The sequence below is a fragment of the Cucurbita maxima genome, unplaced genomic scaffold (assembly GCF_002738345.1).
Source record: "Cucurbita maxima cultivar Rimu unplaced genomic scaffold, Cmax_1.0 Cma_Scf00085, whole genome shotgun sequence".
In the NCBI taxonomy this organism is placed as follows: domain Eukaryota; kingdom Viridiplantae; phylum Streptophyta; class Magnoliopsida; order Cucurbitales; family Cucurbitaceae; genus Cucurbita; species Cucurbita maxima.
The window spans coordinates 125,016-143,708 of record NW_019272101.1 but is presented as its reverse complement, the minus strand read 5'-3'; the positions used below and the strand labels follow the sequence as shown (position 1 = coordinate 143,708).

The window sequence follows — 18,693 nt, the reverse complement described above, 5'->3', positions numbered from 1 at the left end:
CAAAAGAAATTAAATGAAGATATGTTATTTGGGTAGTCCCATAACATCTTTCCCGAATCAGCATTGTGAGGCTGGTGGTGTACTACTAATCTCCTTTTCACCTCTGACCAATATTTTAGAATTACCGCTAAAGTGTAATATTACCAACTGAATCATTAGTTTTACTAAGGAAACTCAGTTCAAGAAATATTCTCTAATGTATTATTATTTCTGGAATCCACCATAAAATGTGTTGAGATTCTAACGTATAAATCAGCAATTGATTCTGCTTCTTCCTGATAGATTGATTTCCTTGCTCTTGTATGTAGGTGGAACCTTACCGTGTTTGCTGGAGAACCTTAATGATGCCAATCCCATAGGTATGCAGATTGTGCCATTCTTTTCNTCCATATTCTCCGTGGCCCTAAAACCAAAAGATTCTTTCGTAATCGATTGGAACACACCAACCGTAATGAACAGTTCATGAAAATCAATGTATACAGCTTGTAGTTTTGAAATTATAATTTTTTTGTATTGAAATTATAAAATTAGCATATATATAGCTTGAGAATACCTTTGACCAGAAGTCGAAAATTCAAATATTTTCATTATTTAGCTTTAAAAAATGATATGAATCTATTATCTAGTATGAATTGAGCGCATATAACTCAAAAATACCTTTAACTAGTAGTGTATAACTCAAGCATATCTTTGACCATAAGTCAAATGTTATTGTTTTACTATTAAAAAAAAATTAATATTAAAATTACAATATTATTTTAAGCAAATATTTCGATATATTTTTTAAGTTTCATTAGCGGTTTAACTTGATATTTATAATTTTAAAAGTTTTTTAATTTTAATTTTCGAGATTAGTTTCATTAGCGGTTTAACTTGATATTTATAATTTTAAAAGTTTTTTAATTTTAATTTTCGAGATTTTTTTATTTTTATTTTTTAGATTATAGACGATGTAGAATAAATAAATAAATAAAATAAAATAAGTTGGTAAAAAAAGCATATTGTACCGAAAAAACCAAAAAGTAAGAAGGCATAAATAAAATAAAATAAGTTGGTAAAAAAAGCATATTGTACCGAAAAAACCAAAAAGTAAGAAGGCATGTGGTAATAATGATGGATAATTTTGAGAATGTAATGGAAAGGGCAAAGTTGAAATTTCAAAATTTTAAATTATTATAAGATTAAAATAATTATATTTTTTATTTTTTATTTTTTAAGACAAAATATTTTATTACAGAAATATGTTTTATAACAAATAATTAAACATTTTTACAAATAGAAAAAAGTCAATAAATTAAATAACTAATTATTTAATAATTAGAAATATATATATTTAAAAAATAGAGAGTTCTTTTGGGATATTAAAATATTATGATTTGTTATGAGTAGAAAGAGAATTTTTAGAAGCACTCGAAAAGAAGATATAGCGAAAAGACGAAATTACCCTTCCTCATTGCCTTTTTACCCTTTCTTTACCAAGCGGAAGGGCACAGAAAAGGAGAGCCTTCACCGTACGCGTGGTTCCTCGTTTCAAGTTCCTGCACATTTTCGTTAACTTTCCGGCGACTTTCCGGCCACTGTAAGCTCCGTAAGGCTTCTTTCTTTACTCTTATGGCCTTCGAGAATCTTAAGGTGAATCGTTGAATGGAGCTACATTTTTATTTTTAGTTTGCTTTTCCTTGATGTGTTTGATTTGATTCAACGTAGCTTGATTGAGGAGTCTGTCGAGATTTAGGGTTTTGAAGTAGTTGGAAATGTTGAATTTTGTTGTTTTTTTTTTGCTTCTCGTTTATATTCTCTGTGGGGCTAATGAATTAGTTGGGACTTTGGTGCCGGAAAGATTAGTGGTAATGCTAATTTTGGGTTGGTTTATGTATGATTGGTTGGGAACTTGAAATTTTAGCTCAAAAGATGTTAGTTAGAGGCCAATGTGTTTGAGACTTATTTTATTCATAGAGGCATCGTGTCTCATAGGGATCTGATCTATTGATCACCAGATCAGTGAAGATGTATATGCTGTAATTACACTTTTAAAAGAAGTTATTCAGTGTAATTCTATTGAGATGGAGAAAAAAAGCTTTGGGAGCTGATTAAGACACCGTGACAATCCAACAATTGTGTGATAGATGATCGAGCTATTATTTCAATCTATACTATAATTTTGTTTTGATCCTTAGATGAAGTAATCTTGGAACTAGGGGGTATGTCGGGAGCTGTTACGACTAAGCATATTGGGCCCATTGTGGCAAGGAACCAACCTAAGAATGTAAATATATCGAGTTTTTGCTAACGACGCTTGTTGTTTTTGAGTGGAAGATCCCCCACCACACGTGCATACACAGCCAAACAAAAGAAATTAAATGAAGATATGTTATTTGGGTAGTCCCATAACATCTTTCCCGAATCAGCATTGTGAGGCTGGTGGTGTACTACTAATCTCCTTTTCACCTCTGACCAATATTTTAGAATTACCGTTAAAGTGTAATATTACCAACTGAATCATTAGTTTTACTAAGGAAACTCAGTTCAAGAAATATTCTCTAATGTATTATTATTTCTGGAATCCACCATAAAATGCGTCGAGATTCTAACGTATAAATCAGAAATTGATTCTGCTTCTTCCTGATAGATTGATTTCCTTGCTCTTGTATGTAGGTGGAACCTTACCGTGTTTGCTGGAGAACCTTAATGATGCCAATCCCATAGGTATGCAGATTGTGCCATTCTTTTCTTTCCAATATTTCTGCTAGTTTTCTTATTATGTAAAACGATAAATCGCCAGGTCTGAGGTGGCTGAGAGAGGTGCTTTATGACGTGTGCTATTGTTCTTATCCCATTATGAACCTTGAAATTATTATGTGAACATTGCTAAAAATATCTTGATATGGTAGGCATTAGAAGTGGTGATTCACTGATAGACCTAACAAGTTATGAAACCTTAATGTATGGTTTAGTTTATGCATGCATGAAATCTAGGCTGCATTGTTTTTTAGCCATCTTCAAGAGGGTATAAAACATTTGTATTTCTCGCTTGAAGTACTTCTGTCATTGTATGGACAAAATTATATTTCATCTGCACCTCGAGATAAAGCAAGCGTTCTTGTGTTAATTTTATCTGGACCTCCCTGTTAATTCCTAGTAGATGTCGTGTACACTGCTTTGGAGATTGCAGGTGGATGATATTGGTGCTCTATTTGAAGGAAGTTTATTGTATTCCCATTTTCAGAAGTAGCTATGCTAGTGACTGGAGCAAAAGATAACCAACTCCGTGAGAGCAGTAGCCAGAAGGTTCACCCACAACCCATGGAAGAGGCCATGAACCAGAAACCCGAAGCAGTGGAAGCCCTTATATCTAAGCTTTTTGCTAACATTTCTTCCCTTAAGTCTGCTTATATCCAGCTCCAAGGTGCTCATACTCCCTATGATCCTGAAAAGATCCAAGCCGCCGATAAACTTGTAATTTCTGAGCTGAAGAAACTATCCGAGCTCAAACACTTCTACCGAGAAAACAACCCCAAACCAGTATGTGTTTCGCCACAGGACTCACGCTTAGCTGCTGAGATACAAGAACAACAAAGCCTTCTGAAAACCTATGAGGTTATGGTCAAGAAATTTCAGTCTGAAATTCAAAACAAAGATTCTGAGATTCATCAGTTGCAGCAGCAGATAGAGGAGGCAAATCAGAAGAAGGTAAAGCTGGAAAAAAACCTCAAACTTCGAGGACTATCAATGAAAGAATCAGAAGCTTCTACAGATGAAAATGGAATTTCCCCTGTAGACTTGACCCCTGATCTGTTTATATCGGCCGTGGAAGGCGCTTTTAAGGCCATTCATGATTTCTCCAAGCCATTGATTAACATGATGAAAGCAGCTGGCTGGGACCTTGATGCTGCTGCTAACTCAGTCGAATCCAACGTCATCTACGCAAAGAGAGCTCACAAGAAATATGCATTCGAGTCCCACATATGCCAGAGAATGTTCTGTGGCTTTCAGCATGAAAGTTTCTCGATCAAAGTTGACGATCTTGCACTCAAAAAAGAGGATTTCTTCCGGGAATTTCTTTCATTGAAGGACATGGATCCATTAGACATGCTCGGCCAAAACCCAGATTACATTTTTGGTCAATTTTGCAGGAGCAAATACCTACTAGTAGTCCACCCAAAGATGGAAGCCTCATTCTTTGGAAACTTAGATCAAAGAAATCATGTGGCAGGAGGTGGACATCCTAGAACTCCTTTCTACCAGGTCTTCCTTAAATTGGCTAAAGCAATCTGGCTACTACACAGGTTAGCATATTCCTTTGATCCAAACGTCAAGGTATTCCAGGTTAAAAAAGGAAACGAATTCTCCGAGGTATATATGGATAGCGTGGTCAAGAACTTAATCATAAACGAAAACGACCCGAAACCGAAAGTCGGGCTGATGGTCATGCCGGGTTTCCTGATTGGTGGAACGATAATTCAGAGTCGAGTTTTTCTCTCGGGCGTCAAGGTTGCTGAATAAACGAACACGATGAGCAGGTCGTGAAGGGATCGGAAAGGTATGTAGACGTTTATGTATTTGTTGAATACGGGTTTTCTCTGTTTGTTGTAATAATATATAGAGAGAGCCGCTGTCTTTGTGTCCTGCTGTTGTTGTTAGGTTTTCTGGTGAAAGAACTCTTAGTTCTCTCCCTGTTCTCCGTCAAGGTTATATGCTTTGTTTTATGTTAATGTATTCGTTTTTCAAGAGCAGAGAAAATTAAATTTTAGTGCCCCAAAATTTTTATTAAGCTGTTCAATTCTTTGCTTTTTATCTCTAGGGGATCATTCAAAATTTTTAATTATATTGATTATACAAAATGTTTCTATGTTTTAATTATGCTCCAAGATTTTAAATCATTTTCATTTTAATCTAAAAAGAATATTTTTAATAACATTGCTTACAATGTCTTATACTTGGAATAATTTCGAAGTTTATACGGCTAAAAATGAACAAGATTCTGGATATTTTTTATAATTTAATCTATTTTAAAAGTTATGCCCTTTTGCAACTTTCTAGTCCAGCTCTCACCTAAGACTCAGGTTCAATTCTCGGCCCTTCACGTAGACACGAGTAAATGTTTTCTTTCTTCCTTAGTTTACGCTTACAACAATTTTTAGTGGATATGGTATGATATTGAAACAAGAAAACAACTTTTGTGAATGAGTTAATGCCACCCATCTCAGATAGGAAAAAAGTGTCAATGTTAACACCTACGAATATGACTCAAAAATGGCACAAAATGAAAGTGTTTAAGTTTCGTATTTTAACTAAACATGTGTCTAAGTGAAAGAAACTTAGTTTTTTTACTTGATGATTTAAGTACCTCCAGTGTCTTTAAGTGCCTCCAAGGAGGGCCTTCTCGACAGGTTATGAAGTTTTATCGAGGGTCTTTGAGTGCTCCAGAGCCTTCTCAGTTGAGGTTATGAGATTTTATAGACACGAGTAAATGTTTTTTTTTCTCAATCTTTAATGGATATGCATGATATTAATGAGAAAATAACTTTTCTAAACGAGTTAACCATCTTTAATAGATATGCATGATACTAAAACGAGAAAATAACTTTTCTAAACAAGTTAACAATCCTATCTCAAGAAAAAAAAGTTCGACTCCAAAATTGGCCTGAAAACGAAAATGTTGAAAATGTTTAAGTGTCGTATTAAAAACAAAAATTTGAATATATAGCTTCAAACAACNTTTTTTTTTTTTTTTTTTTGTCTTTTTAAAATTCTTACGTAATAATTCGACCTTAAAAATTTTCTTAATTTGTATAATCTCACAGAGATGGTTAAAAAAAGCATCTGTTCCTCAAAAGAAAATAAAAGAGTAGACATCATAAACAAACCGAAGCTGAAAGTGATTTGGTGTATGGATAAAGAGAAATAAACATAGGCCATTGGTGGGGCATCAGCATTAGCACACGGCTTCATCGCCCTCAAAGCCCAACAGACAAAAATAGGCAAACTTCAATAAATAAAAACAAAAATCAGTTCCATTACTATGAGACATTATTTGTGTTATGTTTCCAAGCCTTTGAGAGCGTAACGTTTTTAGAAAGTCTGGTGTCTTCTGAAACTGAGGCCAAAAATGGGGAGTTTCAAGATAATCTAATCAGCTCAGCCATGGAAACACCTTGGGAGATGTAGGCAACCGAGCTGTGAGGACTTCAACTCCAGTTTCTGTTACCTACATAACACAAAATTACACCATCTTTTAGTGCATTTCCATTCCAGGTGCAAAGCTAGAACAAAAAAGACTACCAAAATCGACTAAACCTTGTTAGATTCACAGTGAATTGAATTAGGTAGGTTTACAAAATATTTAGTTATTTCTGTTTGAGTCAATTCTTCTATTGGCTAGATCTCACATCAGTTTGGAAGGAGAACAAACATTTTTTTATAAGGGTGTAGAAACCTTTCTCTATCATATGCGTCTTAAAACCTTGAGGGGAAACCCGAAAGGAAAAGCTCAAAAAAGACAATATCTACTAGTGGTGGGCTTGGCAACTTACAAATGGTATCAGAGCCAGACATTGGGCAATATGTTAGCGATGAGGCTGAGCCCCGAAGGGGGGTGGACACGAGAAGGTGTGTCAGCAAGGACACTGGGCCTCGAAGGGGGTGGTTGGGGGTCCACATCGATTGGAGAATGGGATAAGTGCTAGTGAGGACACTGGGCCCCGAAGGGCGGTGGATTGTGAGATCCCACATCAGTTGGGGAGGAGAACAAACATTCTTTATAAGGGTTTTGAAACCTCTCCCTAGCATACACGTTTTAAAACTTTGAAGGAAAATCCGAAAGAGAAAGCTCAAAGAAGACAATATTCGTTCTAGGAAATTTGCTTTTGTTCGTTTAGATAGGGCAGTGAGTTTGGAAAGGACGCGAAGTTGGTTTTTTTTCCTTAAACCAATAGGTTGGCTTGACGTTGATTTTCACCAAAAACCAACCTAAACTGACACAATACATATCATTTTACTTGACTGTCAATTAAGGAATGAAAGGATTGAAAAAAAATGGTTCATAGAGGTCTAGAACCCAACAGGTAATTGCGTGTGATGCAACATGTGCTTTACAACAAACAGTTCTCTAGTGTTTTAGTTCTTGGTGGACATGCCAATTTCCTTTAGAAAATTTTGGCATACAGTGCAAATTAAGACCAAGTCGGGGATGCAGATGGTATCAAAAGAGGTTACAGAAACATCTTCCAATTAGCGAAGATCGTCTAAGAGACGGGTTATCCATAACTTGATTTTAGCCAGACCATTATAATCAAGATATTAATCTTGGAAGAAGGGATAGTCAAGGGATTTTCATTGTTACCAAGAGTGTGTGTTCGAACTGAGCACTTCGTTTTCCATCAGCTGTAACAGCAGTCCACCCATCAGGCCACATCCGATCACGCCATACTCCTGTGCTTAGAATATTTATAATTATTCAAAAAAGAAAAGGAGGGGAAACACGTGTCGTGCTGGAACCAAATAGTGAGTAAACACGAACCTGCATTGATCATTGGTTCGATTGTAAAGGTCTGCCCAGCTTTCATCACACCAACTGCTTTGTTTCCTGGTCAGTACATAACTGAGAGTAAGATGTTTATAGAGGAGGCCAACAAGAGGTATAAAAACATATAATTTTTACTATCTTATTAAGACCAACTATTATTAAGAAGTAACCACAGAGAAATTTTTTTTAGGGGGGTGGAGTGTTTGAGACCTATTTCACCTATACTTACTTCCATAATGGGGAATATTAGGGGCACAATGAAAGAGCTCTCCAATGCCATGCCCACAATATGACCTGACCTAATTGTACAGAGAAGGCAGTGAGAAAATAAACAAACATTTAATCCGGTAGAGAACTAGAAGTGATAGCGACTTTAATTGGAAACTGAAGTTAGACATTACCACAGACAAGCCCGACATAGAAGCATGACGATTAATTACTTCTCCGACATCACGGAATCTAACTCCAGGCTTCACTGATGATGATTACAAACAGTTCAGAGCAAAAAAATTTATAACATTACAAAAAAAATAATAATAATAATACTAGAAACTAAAATTATATCAAGAAAGGATCATGTCACAGCAACACTATGAATAAAATAGCCTATTCTTAACAATCGACCTAACTTTCACTTTTCTTTTGATTGTAGACATTGGTTCACTAGGAAGATTTAAGAATGAATTCTATCAAACGAACTTTTAAGTAGAACAGCCAGGGGTAAGAGCAACATAATGCTAATCTGTTTTCATATTAGGCAAAAACTAACTCTTTCTATGAACCCGCAGAATGATCCACTGCAACCTATTCAAAAACTTCGTATATGTTTCTTCGAGGGATTACAAAATTTATGTTGTAAAGTCCATGGTGCATTATTGACACATACCCATGGCTATAGCTTTCTCCAAACACTCGTAAGTACACTGGACTAAACGTCGGGACTCTTCATCAACTTCTCCTACGAAGTATGTCTCATTGAGATCACCTACATTTCAACTTTTTTAAGTTAGCAATCAGCAGAAAATGAACTTGTTTGGGTCAATTAAAACCGATCAGTTACACGTCTTACCATGATAACCTTTATAGTACACAGTCACATCAACGTTTACAATATCACCATCTTCTAGTTTCCTGAAACAATTAGAGCAAATGTTGAATAAACGTCTACCTCATCATCAAATGATCAAGATGGGTGCCAATTTCAAATTCAAAGCATGAAGACACAGATTCATCAACATGAGATGTACCAAATCCACATGAACGAGGGATTAAAACACGTACCTTGCATCAGGAATACCATGACAAATCACTTCATTAACAGAACTGCAAAGAGAGAAACAAACTGAAATTTGTATGATCCAAAAAACACAACAAATAAAATATACGAAAATTGTGCAAAAAATAGTGCATACGTGCAGCAAGACTTGGGAAAGAAATGATAATTGAGTGGAGATGGATATCCACCTGAAACAATGTACGAAAAATATTAGTAATCACGGTACCCATGCAAATGATTGTTCCCCCAATCTAAATTGAATCATAATTAACCTATTTTGTAAAAAAAAAAAAAATCTCACAATAAACTGGCACATTTGGAAGTTCAAAAGGTAGTAAAAAAAAACAAGAGAGAATCCAAATGAAAGCAAAAGAGAAGAAGAAATCAAAGTACATCTTTGACAAAGATGGCAATAACAGAACAATGATCCCTTTTCCAAATAGTGGAAAGGAAGAAAATAGCTACTCTCCTGTCATTGGAACTTCTGCAGATTAATCAAGTGGACATCACGATTTGAAACCATCACTCCGAAGGCATTTAAATTTTTTACTTCCCTCTTTTAACTACTAGACCAAAGAATTGAAGGTACTACTTCAAAAAAATTAATAATAATTTACAGAATAAAAATATTTGTTGTTTCTAATACCTGCAGCTATCGTTGCCTCATGAACCACACGGTCAATTTCATCAGTAGTTATACCCGGTTGAATCACTCTAGCAGCCGCATCTAAAACTTCCCTTGAAATCTAACAAATAAATTATTTAATCACCGGATAGACTCTTAAAGCATAAATGTAAAAATACAAATGTAGGCTTCATCTAGAATTTTTCAATAAATTTTAGAAAAACATACTCAAACTATAAGATGAAAATAAACTGATAAAGCAAGAGAATCAACTTGGAATTAAAATTGAAGAGAAGTAAGACATACCCTGCCAACCTCTCTCATTATCTCAATTTGATTTGGTGTTTTGATCTTCGAGGAAAAGAATATATATAATTAGTCAAGTGACTGAAATTTTCAATTAAAAAATTTAAAACTAATAGCTAAGGAACAGAAGGTTACCTCAACAACATGTTGGAAATCGCTATTTGGCTCAATTTTGGGAAGACCCTGCAAATTTAGAGAAAAGACAACGAATACCAATTAAAAAGTGGTGCAGAAATAGAAACAGAAACAACATTTATATGAGATCAGCTGAAAAATATAGTATCATATATGTACATTTGGGGACAAACAAACTTCCAAGACCTGCAAACATTACTGTTTACCCATATCTTCAACTCTCTTATCAATCAATTTATATTTCAAGGGAAGAATGGATGAAGAGGAGAAAAATTTAGTCAAACAGGAGATTATACCAGAGTGCCACTAACGCGCATCAAGGGTGCATCCAAGTTTCTTAAATGTATATATATATCAAGAGAGCATCAGCTAGTGAAGTATAAAATATAATTCTACCGTACTCATCTCAGACCTTCATTGGACAGCTTTCAACATATTTTAGTCCAAGTAGTTTATAGCCGACAAAGTCAATGCCAAAATTGAGTTTCAATAAAATTATTCATTTCCCTGCCAAGCTTTTGTTTCGCTTGTTGTCCCAACAACTTAGATTGCTCGGCTGCAAGATGTTGATCTTGGTTTTAATCTTCGATTTTCTCTTTGGAACTGAAGACGTGATAGCTATTTAGCTATGGCTAGTATTTGAGATGGTCAAGTGTTCGTAATGCTGTTTTGGATTCTTTTGCTGGGTTTGAAGGAGGGTCTTTAAATCTAGATGTTTGGAATAATGGATTGTTTAGTTGCTTTCAGATATTTTAGTTATCCTATGTTTCATTGTATTCAGTTGTTTGCTGGTAATTTCCCATGTAAACTCTTGCTCCTTGTTTATACTTTTTCATTTCATCAATGAAAAATTATGTTCCTTAAAAGAAACCGATAAAATTATTCATTTGTTATAGTCAATGTATATCAAAAGTACAAGATGACATTTCAATATTAAGCATCCAACAAAAAGAAAACAGAACAATCTGATTCGTAAGAAAGAATCTTGAACTCTAATTCTTAGCATTTTGACTCAATCATGACTCAACATGTTCAAAGTCTCCAACCGACTGAACACTTAATCTGCATGCCAAAACTAATGGTTAATGGCCAGGGAACCAGAGTCGGAAACCCACACCAGGACAACTGATTGAGGACTCTCTAAAACGTCAGGTCTTTTACTCCCAGCATTCAATCTTTAAAATGGGGCATCCGCATACATTTGCAAATGAACTTTTTGGATGCGTTTCTATTTTCACGAAGTACAAGTAGGTTGGAAGCATTGAAAATAGAAATGCATATTTTGCCTACTTGATTTTCATGAAACTTAGATAGATCTATGCATTCATTCTGAGTACTATATCAACATTAATTTTCTCTAACATTCATGAAGGCTAAATGCACAACAAGAGTTATTGAAACTCACGTCATCTGCCCAATCTGGTCGCTCTATGTGAGGAGGAACAATTCGCTTGCTAGATATGGGATATGGCCTTAGAGTCCTGTAAAATAACAGAGGGAAATCATGCATCCAATGCTTCAAAATAAAATATTTCACATGTTAACTTGGAAGTTTAATTTGTTAATGCCATCTTGAAATCTATAATAATCAACGTTGTACACCAATGGGAAAACAGTCTTAGTGTCTTCTATCATGAAGTTTAGGGAAGGAACCACCCACCAATTTTAATCAAAGGTACAAACAGTATGCAAATCACTCATATCAATCTACAGGAACAGAGTCTTCAGATGAAAGATCAACCAGATGGGTTTCGTCACAAGAATGCCATAAACTATAGAGTTCAGATTTGCTTCAAGCACCACGTGCTGGATGTTAATGGTCTCATAATATACATTTACAGCTAGCCCAAGAGTACTACTCTAGTATTGTGAAATTGGCAACAAGGTAGAAAGATACAATATAGAACGGTACAGCCAGCTTTTTTGGAAACAAACATGGTGCAACAAACTCTTTAACACATTTTACCAATTTTACAACATAAGATCCAAGTGTAAGCTTTTTTTAATTAGCAAATGAATAAACAATCCTGAGAGCAGGACATCCATTGGAAGAGAATGCTATAGAAAAAAAATACTTATCAAATTGAACAATGGGATTAACGTGAGTACCCAACAAGGAAAAGATGAATAGGATGTACAATACAAGAACAATGTAAAAGCCTCAATGTTTACCCTGTCCAATCAAAATGGGGAAGTTTTGGCGATCTTTCTTGCCCTTTCTTCAAGCAATAGAGCCAACCTTCACTTGCTCGATCTGAATTTTGTTCCCCAGAATTACCAGTCCCTATCAGAGACAGTTTTTCTTTTAAATGTACTGATTTGTGAGAGCTCCAAGATGCCTTGAAACAATCCTGAGAGCTGTTGAGATAGGAAATTTCATAAATATAATCATTCATTATGATTCCAATTTTAACAAATATTTTATCCAAATCATCAAAGGGCCATCTAATACAGAAACAATATCATGTAAAGCAAGTGATTATTAGTTTTCCAATATAGATGAATCAATACCCTGCAGTACACTAAATAAACACAAAAAGTCTTGATGCATAAGAAACTGTAATGTTTAAGTTCTGAATGTTATACATTTACATGTGGAGGATCTTATATATGCCCAAATACGCGTCAAATTTCGAATTCACAAGTTCTCAACCTGACAGAACGTGAATGTAAAAACTTCCAGTAATGGTTTCCTCAACTCACATCATATTACATGTTCACAAACAATGTTTTTAAGAAAAACAATGGAATAAAAGGTTAACTTATACGATTGATTTAACTAATATCCAATAAACATCTGGAAGTAATTGGAAATTATTACAGACCAGAAAGCAGCACCCTCCCGAGGAAGCTTCAATTCCATACACTTTGGACACCTAAAAACAAAATAAGTTAATTAGGACAAAAAAATGGAATTCATAAAAAGTACAAATGGTCAGCCCATATCCAAGTTCAACATGGTTCGAACCAATCTTTGGTTGGAAATCCCTTCAAGCCAAAGAGAATGGTGCTATGAAACAATGCAGTTAAATGCCTTTTCATGTGAGTTCAGTGAGAAAGAAACCAATAAAATTTTCAAATTCAGAAGTGAGAGGATGTCTTGGATATAAAGTTCTTACAGCTTCCTTTTAAAGCCATTTGCATTTTTTTAACCATAATTCTTTTTTATTTAAGCCAAGTAGAGAATTAGTAAAAATCTCCTTGGCTTTAAATTGATCTCTCATCATCCATTTATACTTCACTTGATCCAAAACAGAGTCAAAATCAAGCATTCATTAGTTTTCATTTTTTTAAGAAACAATTTTTATTAAAAAAAATAATAATAAAAGTATGAATAATAATAATAAAGGAAAACCAGGAGATCCTCAAAATAACCCAGGAGCTTACATGAAAAAGTGCTCTAATAACCATAATCTAATTTTTAATCACGAGTCTGATGCCTTTTTTGGATCAAAAGAGGTTATGCCTTGCCTCCCCAAGACACATTGCGTCATAAAGTCTCAGGAAGAACAATATCAATTCGTCATATTCTTCAGAAATATAAAAGCTTGCTTACGTATTTAACAACACACCACAAATTGAAATTTTAGCCCAATATTTTACTTTACCCACAAGGCCTAAAGAAATATTGATGACAAATATTAAGAAAATAAATCAACCCTAATCAATACTTAATATACATTTCTATGATTTTTATCAAAGTTCTTTGTATTTTAAATTGAAGCTTGTGCCCTGCTTCTTCAAGTGAACAATCCAGAAAATCGCTTTTAGCCTTTCAAACCACTGATTGGCACAAACGTTGAATAGAGTACAATTACAGAAAAAGATATAAGAGAACACCATCAAAATCACCAATTGCCAATGATTATCATAATCCACCAAAATATCTTGGAAAACAATCCTATAACTTCCCAAGTAAAGTTCTTGATATAAGGCTTTAAAAACACTGCTCATTAGTTTTAAACTAATGAATCATTGCCCTCCAGAAAGAAAAAAGTCACAAAGAGAACTGACACAAAAGCGCTCCAACCACCCATTGGTTCTAAACTTGCAAAGCAAGTACCAAGCTTACAAAAAGATTCAAGTTCGGAATATCATGGCCAGAAGCCCCTACCGATTCAGCATATCGGCAATCAAATTCCACCAAAATCACTAGGAAAAAAACCACTAAACCATTACTTTCAGCTTCTTTCATATCATTCTTAGATTCAGATTTCGTCCGAGAAGCCACAAAAAGAAAAACAACAATAAACTTCTAAAGGCATGAACTATCTTCCAAGTTCCATTGACTTGATTCTCAATTCACAACTCGCACGCCCAAACTGAGCGACTAAAAATCCATCCAATTTCAAAGAAACGCAAAACAACTCCAATTCCATCGACATTCAAGAACCAAAGATAACATGCGAACTAGCACGGCTACTGAAAACTTGAAAAGAAAGTTGAAAACACATACTGAAGATGGGAAGGTTTGCCGCATCGCGCGCAAGTTAACGTAACAGCTTCGGCCGCATCTGAACCGCCGGCCATCGAACCACTAACAGAAACGAATCCTCTTACCTCCTCTTCCGCCGCCGGCTACAGAATATGAATTGCTAACTTCAACTAATACGAATGGAGCGATTGAAATATATAGGAGGTTCCGAAAAAAGAAAGTTCTTCGATTGGTTTCGCCTAACAAAAGTTTAAATATTAGTTATTAATTATTAAACCTCCGCTATCACCAACGAAGCGCCTGTAGCTCAGTGGATAGAGCGTCTGTTTCCTAAGCAGAAAGTCGTAGGTTCGACCCCTACCTGGCGCGTTTTTTATTTACGATTTATTTTTATTTCTCATTTCTTCCTTAATTTATAAATAGTTTTTTTTTTAATCACTTTCTTCATTTACAAATAGTTTTTAATTTCTATTACTTTATTATTTACAAATTTAATTATCATTTCTTTCTTAATTTATAAATAGTTTTCTTATTATGTATTAATTTACAATATTATGTATTAATTTACAAATAAGGAAGAGTTAATTAAGAGAAACCGAAATCGTGTTAAAATTATTAATTATTTTAATTTATTGACATGTCTTGCAATCTTAAGTGGTAGAAATATATACCATTAAATATGAATATTGTTAAGATTAATGTCTTAAATTCTCGTATTTAATAATTTATTATTTGATAAAATATGTTATTATTTTTATTGCAATATTAAATGATCTATGTGTAAGGAAAAGCAAGAAAGTCACATGTTAAAGTCATATTTTGTTAATTAAACTAACTCGAGGGTAAAAAGGTCATTTTGTTGTAATAATTAACTATATTTTTTCTTTGTTTTGCTTAAAATTGTCAAAATTAATTTATATTAATTTTGACTAAACTTTATATATTCTCTCCATTAATACCTTTATGTAAATACATATTCAATCACCGACCTCAAAACTCAAACCCCAGCCTCGAATGGCACGCCGGTGGCCGGAATCCAAGCGTCACCGCGAAGAAACCCAGCTACCGTGAAACGCCGCGCCTCCTCCGCGCTCCGGAGGACATGAAATCCCGGCCAATGAACCCTAAATCTAGTAGAAGAACCACCGCCAGTGTTCTTAAACTCAGCGTAAAACAGAGTGGAAAGTGCAAAATCGCCCCTCCATTCTCCCCACCCTTTCGGGTCAATTAATCCGTCCAAATCCGTCGTCATAATCACCGTCCTTGAAAATCTCTTCCACGGCCGACCGAGGTAGGTCCTGAAATCGCCCTTGACAGCGGCGAGTTCGGGCGCCGCCCTGACTCTGCAGCTGATAATCGAAATTCCGGTGGCCTCGGCTGGATCGTCGCGGCCTTGAGCCGTTATCATGTTGGCCTGGTGGCGTATCGGACGTCGGACGAAGATGTCGCAGTTTTGGAGAACGGCGGCGGCGTTGCCGAAGATGAAATCTATGGTGCCGTAGATTTGGCAGTCGCGGTAGAATTGACGGAGGGAGTGGAGGAACAGGGTGTCCTGATAGCCTTTTATTGTGCACCGGTATACGACGACGCGGTCGGAATTCAGCCGTAGCGCCACCGCCTGTTGCTTTCCCGGTCCGGCGGTGTTCTCGAATGTTATGTCTCTTGCCCAGAATCCGTCACCGGAAACGCCTGCTCATAATTAGTTTTGTATTTTTAAATAATTCAATTTAAAAAAATAAATAATTATAGAAACTGATTTACCGATAAAAACATTGCAAATTACCTAAATTGAAAACTAAATTATTTTTAACCAAATTATAGGAACTCATTTACATTATAAATTAATTAAATTGTTTAATATTATTATGATTTTCTAATTTTGTGGTTTAATTTAAATATAAATATATATATATATATATATATATATATATATGTTGTCGTTTGAGAACTCACCAAATGTAGCTGAGCTGTAAGTGGTGGCGCCGTCCGGGACGTTGCGGTTACCGGTGACGATGGTTTTGTCTGCGCCGTCGCCGACGACCATGACGTTCTTCAACTGCATTCCAATTTCCACATTCTCCTTGTAAACTCCAGCTTTCACATATATCACCACTCTCTCCGACCGCCGTCTACGGCCATCTCTGGCCAGAGCCGCCACCGCGCCGTTTATGGTTGTGTAGGTGCCGGAGCCATCCTTCGCCACCACATAATCCGGCTTCGACGTCGCCGCATTCCATTTCGCCAAGTTGATTCTCCCGTTTTCCCTCAATCTCTCTTTCTCCACTCGTTCCCGTCCTGAATTCAAAAATTCCTTCACATCCAACGTTAACTAAAATTCTTTTATTATTTTTATTATTTTTATTATTTATTTTTTCTATTTTATGATAAATTACACTTTTTCCCCAAAAATTATAAATTAATAAACATATTTCTCAATTTTTTAAAAAATTATAAAATATATTTTTATCCCAACATTTTTCCTTTAAAATATTTGATTAATACTCTACAACCTTAATTAAAAAATAATTAGTATTAAATTTTAAAAATATTTATGAAATTTTAAAAATCGTATTAAAATTAAAATTATTACCTTTAAAAAAATGGTTACTATCAATATATTAACGAATAAAAAAATTTAAAGATATTAATATTTCTTTTTAAATATGATTAAAGGGTATTTTTGAAACTTCACTTATTTTTATTTTTAAAAAAATATTAATGATTTCTATTCATATTATTTTTGTGATAAAAAATAAAGTTCCGACATATTTTTTAATTTATAAAAAATAGATCTATTCATATTATTTTTGTGATAAAAAATAAAGTTCCGACATATTTTTTAATTTATAAAAAATAGAAAAGGTGAGTATAGAGTGAAATTAACGAAAAAAAAAGAGATAAAATAAAAATTATAAAAATTTGTAAAACAAAATATTTTTTAAAAGTCAAAAAGATTAGATATTTTAAACGTTTAAAAAACATAATTTTGTAAAACAAAATATTTTTTAAAAGTCAAAAAGATTAGATATTTTAAACGTTTAAAAAACATAATTTAAGCAATTTAAAACAAAATAATAATAATTAATAGAATCACAAAAAATTCAAAAAATAAATCACTTGTAATATCCAGTAAGCACTTCCGCTCCTCCACGGCGGCAATTTTGTCGTATAAATGCAGAGCTCCGGTGAGCAACATGGTCAAGTTATTCCCATCCGCCGACGGCACAGCGCCGACTTCTTCCAAGCCATCCAAACAACTCCGATGATTAGCCACGGCGGCGCTGAGCCATATCCGAGCATCATCCGCTGAATAATTCTCCCCAACCAACATCCCGGCAAGCCGGCTGTCGGCTTCCTCGTAGAGCGTATGGCAATCGCCAAGTGCGGTCTGCACATTCCCACGTTCAAAGCGACGTCGTTTCACGTTATATATTTCGGATCTGGCTTTCACAATTCCGGTCCGCAACAACCGAACCGCGTCCGGCTCGTCTAACGAAGAAATAGAGGAAGCCATTATGGCTAAGAAGAGAAGAAGAGGTGTTGCAAAGGGAAAGGGCATTTTGGTAATTGTATCTGAGGAGAAACAAGGGAAGTTATTTAATTGTAAATTATTTAATTATATATATATAGGTGGGTGTGGAGAGAGAATGAGGGTGTGAGAAACACATGGAATGTGGTATGGGACACGTGTCATCCGGACGGGAAGATAAATTTAAATCCACCGTTCATGCATATTCATATTGGAGTATATAGATGTTTAGTTTTTTTAAATGTTATAAATATTTAATTATTCCTAAAAAAATTTAATTTTAATGAAATCTTAAATTTTAATTTTTTTTAATAAATTAGGATATTTTAAAAGTTAAATTAATAAAAATACATTTTAAACACATTGAGAAGAAATATTTAATATTTTGTGTAAAACATAATTCCCATATCATTAATACATTTTAATTTTTTAATTAAAAAATATTTTGACGGTTCGTATTATATTTAAAAGATTGTCATAATCTTAAAAACAATATTAACACATTTTGTTCTTATAAAAAAATTATAAAAAAAAATTAAAATTTTCTTACCATTAATATATAGATAAAAACTATTTACGGACAATTCATAAATTATCTACAAATATTTTACGATCTACCAATATTTTATTGTTACGTAACATTCATGAGTATATTTTAAATGTATTTTTAAAAATTTTTAATTTTTTAATTTTGAAAGGTTTTAATGAAAATTTTAAAATGTAAAGGTAATTTTTTAAACATTTTTTAAAAATAAATTATTAACCAGTTTCATCTCAAATTAATTTTTTTTTAATTCAAAGATATTTTTTTAAAAGTATTTTTAAGCATATTTTTATTAATTTTATCTTAATTAAAATATTC

The 18,693-nt window shown here is 34.1% G+C and overlaps 3 protein-coding genes and 1 non-coding gene across 13 annotated transcripts in view; 2 read left to right on the top strand and 2 right to left on the bottom strand.

Annotated features, from left to right (window-relative positions):
- Positions 1-4,771, top strand: part of LOC111472728 (protein GRAVITROPIC IN THE LIGHT 1) — a 5,765-nt gene extending 994 nt beyond the window's left edge. For 2 of the 10 annotated variants that reach the window (XM_023118360.1, XM_023118364.1), the window contains exons 2-3: positions 309-359; positions 3,227-4,771. In XM_023118360.1, coding sequence (XP_022974128.1) covers positions 3,235-4,503 — 1,269 coding nt within the window. In that variant the 5' untranslated portion in view covers positions 309-359; positions 3,227-3,234 and the 3' untranslated portion in view covers positions 4,504-4,771. The other 8 variants (XR_002715481.1, XM_023118358.1, XM_023118359.1 and 5 more) reach the window with 8 other exon arrangements.
- A 1,041-nt stretch (positions 4,772-5,812) lies between these two features.
- Positions 5,813-14,482, bottom strand: LOC111472733 (methionine aminopeptidase 1A). The gene is made up of 16 exons (XM_023118372.1): positions 14,324-14,482; positions 12,693-12,743; positions 12,040-12,225; positions 11,273-11,348; positions 9,868-9,915; positions 9,733-9,777; positions 9,448-9,547; positions 8,938-8,989; positions 8,807-8,848; positions 8,595-8,656; positions 8,412-8,510; positions 7,927-8,000; positions 7,755-7,824; positions 7,520-7,585; positions 7,343-7,431; positions 5,813-6,208 (listed from the first exon to the last, which is right to left on the bottom strand). Exons 1-16 carry the CDS (start codon positions 14,395-14,397, stop codon positions 6,134-6,136), a joined length of 1,209 nt encoding a protein of 402 aa, XP_022974140.1. The 5' UTR covers positions 14,398-14,482; the 3' UTR covers positions 5,813-6,133.
- Positions 14,483-14,598: 116 nt separating this feature from the next.
- Positions 14,599-14,671, top strand: TRNAR-CCU. The gene has a single exon. It is a non-coding gene; the product is annotated as a tRNA-Arg (tRNA).
- A 561-nt stretch (positions 14,672-15,232) lies between these two features.
- Positions 15,233-17,865, bottom strand: LOC111472734 (probable pectinesterase/pectinesterase inhibitor 36). Its single transcript, XM_023118373.1, has 3 exons — positions 17,435-17,865; positions 16,256-16,594; positions 15,233-15,991 (listed from the first exon to the last, which is right to left on the bottom strand). The coding sequence occupies exons 1-3, from the start codon at positions 17,859-17,861 to the stop codon at positions 15,300-15,302; spliced, it is 1,458 nt and encodes a 485-aa protein (XP_022974141.1). The 5' UTR covers positions 17,862-17,865; the 3' UTR covers positions 15,233-15,299.
- Between the last annotated feature and the right edge of the window lie 828 nt (positions 17,866-18,693).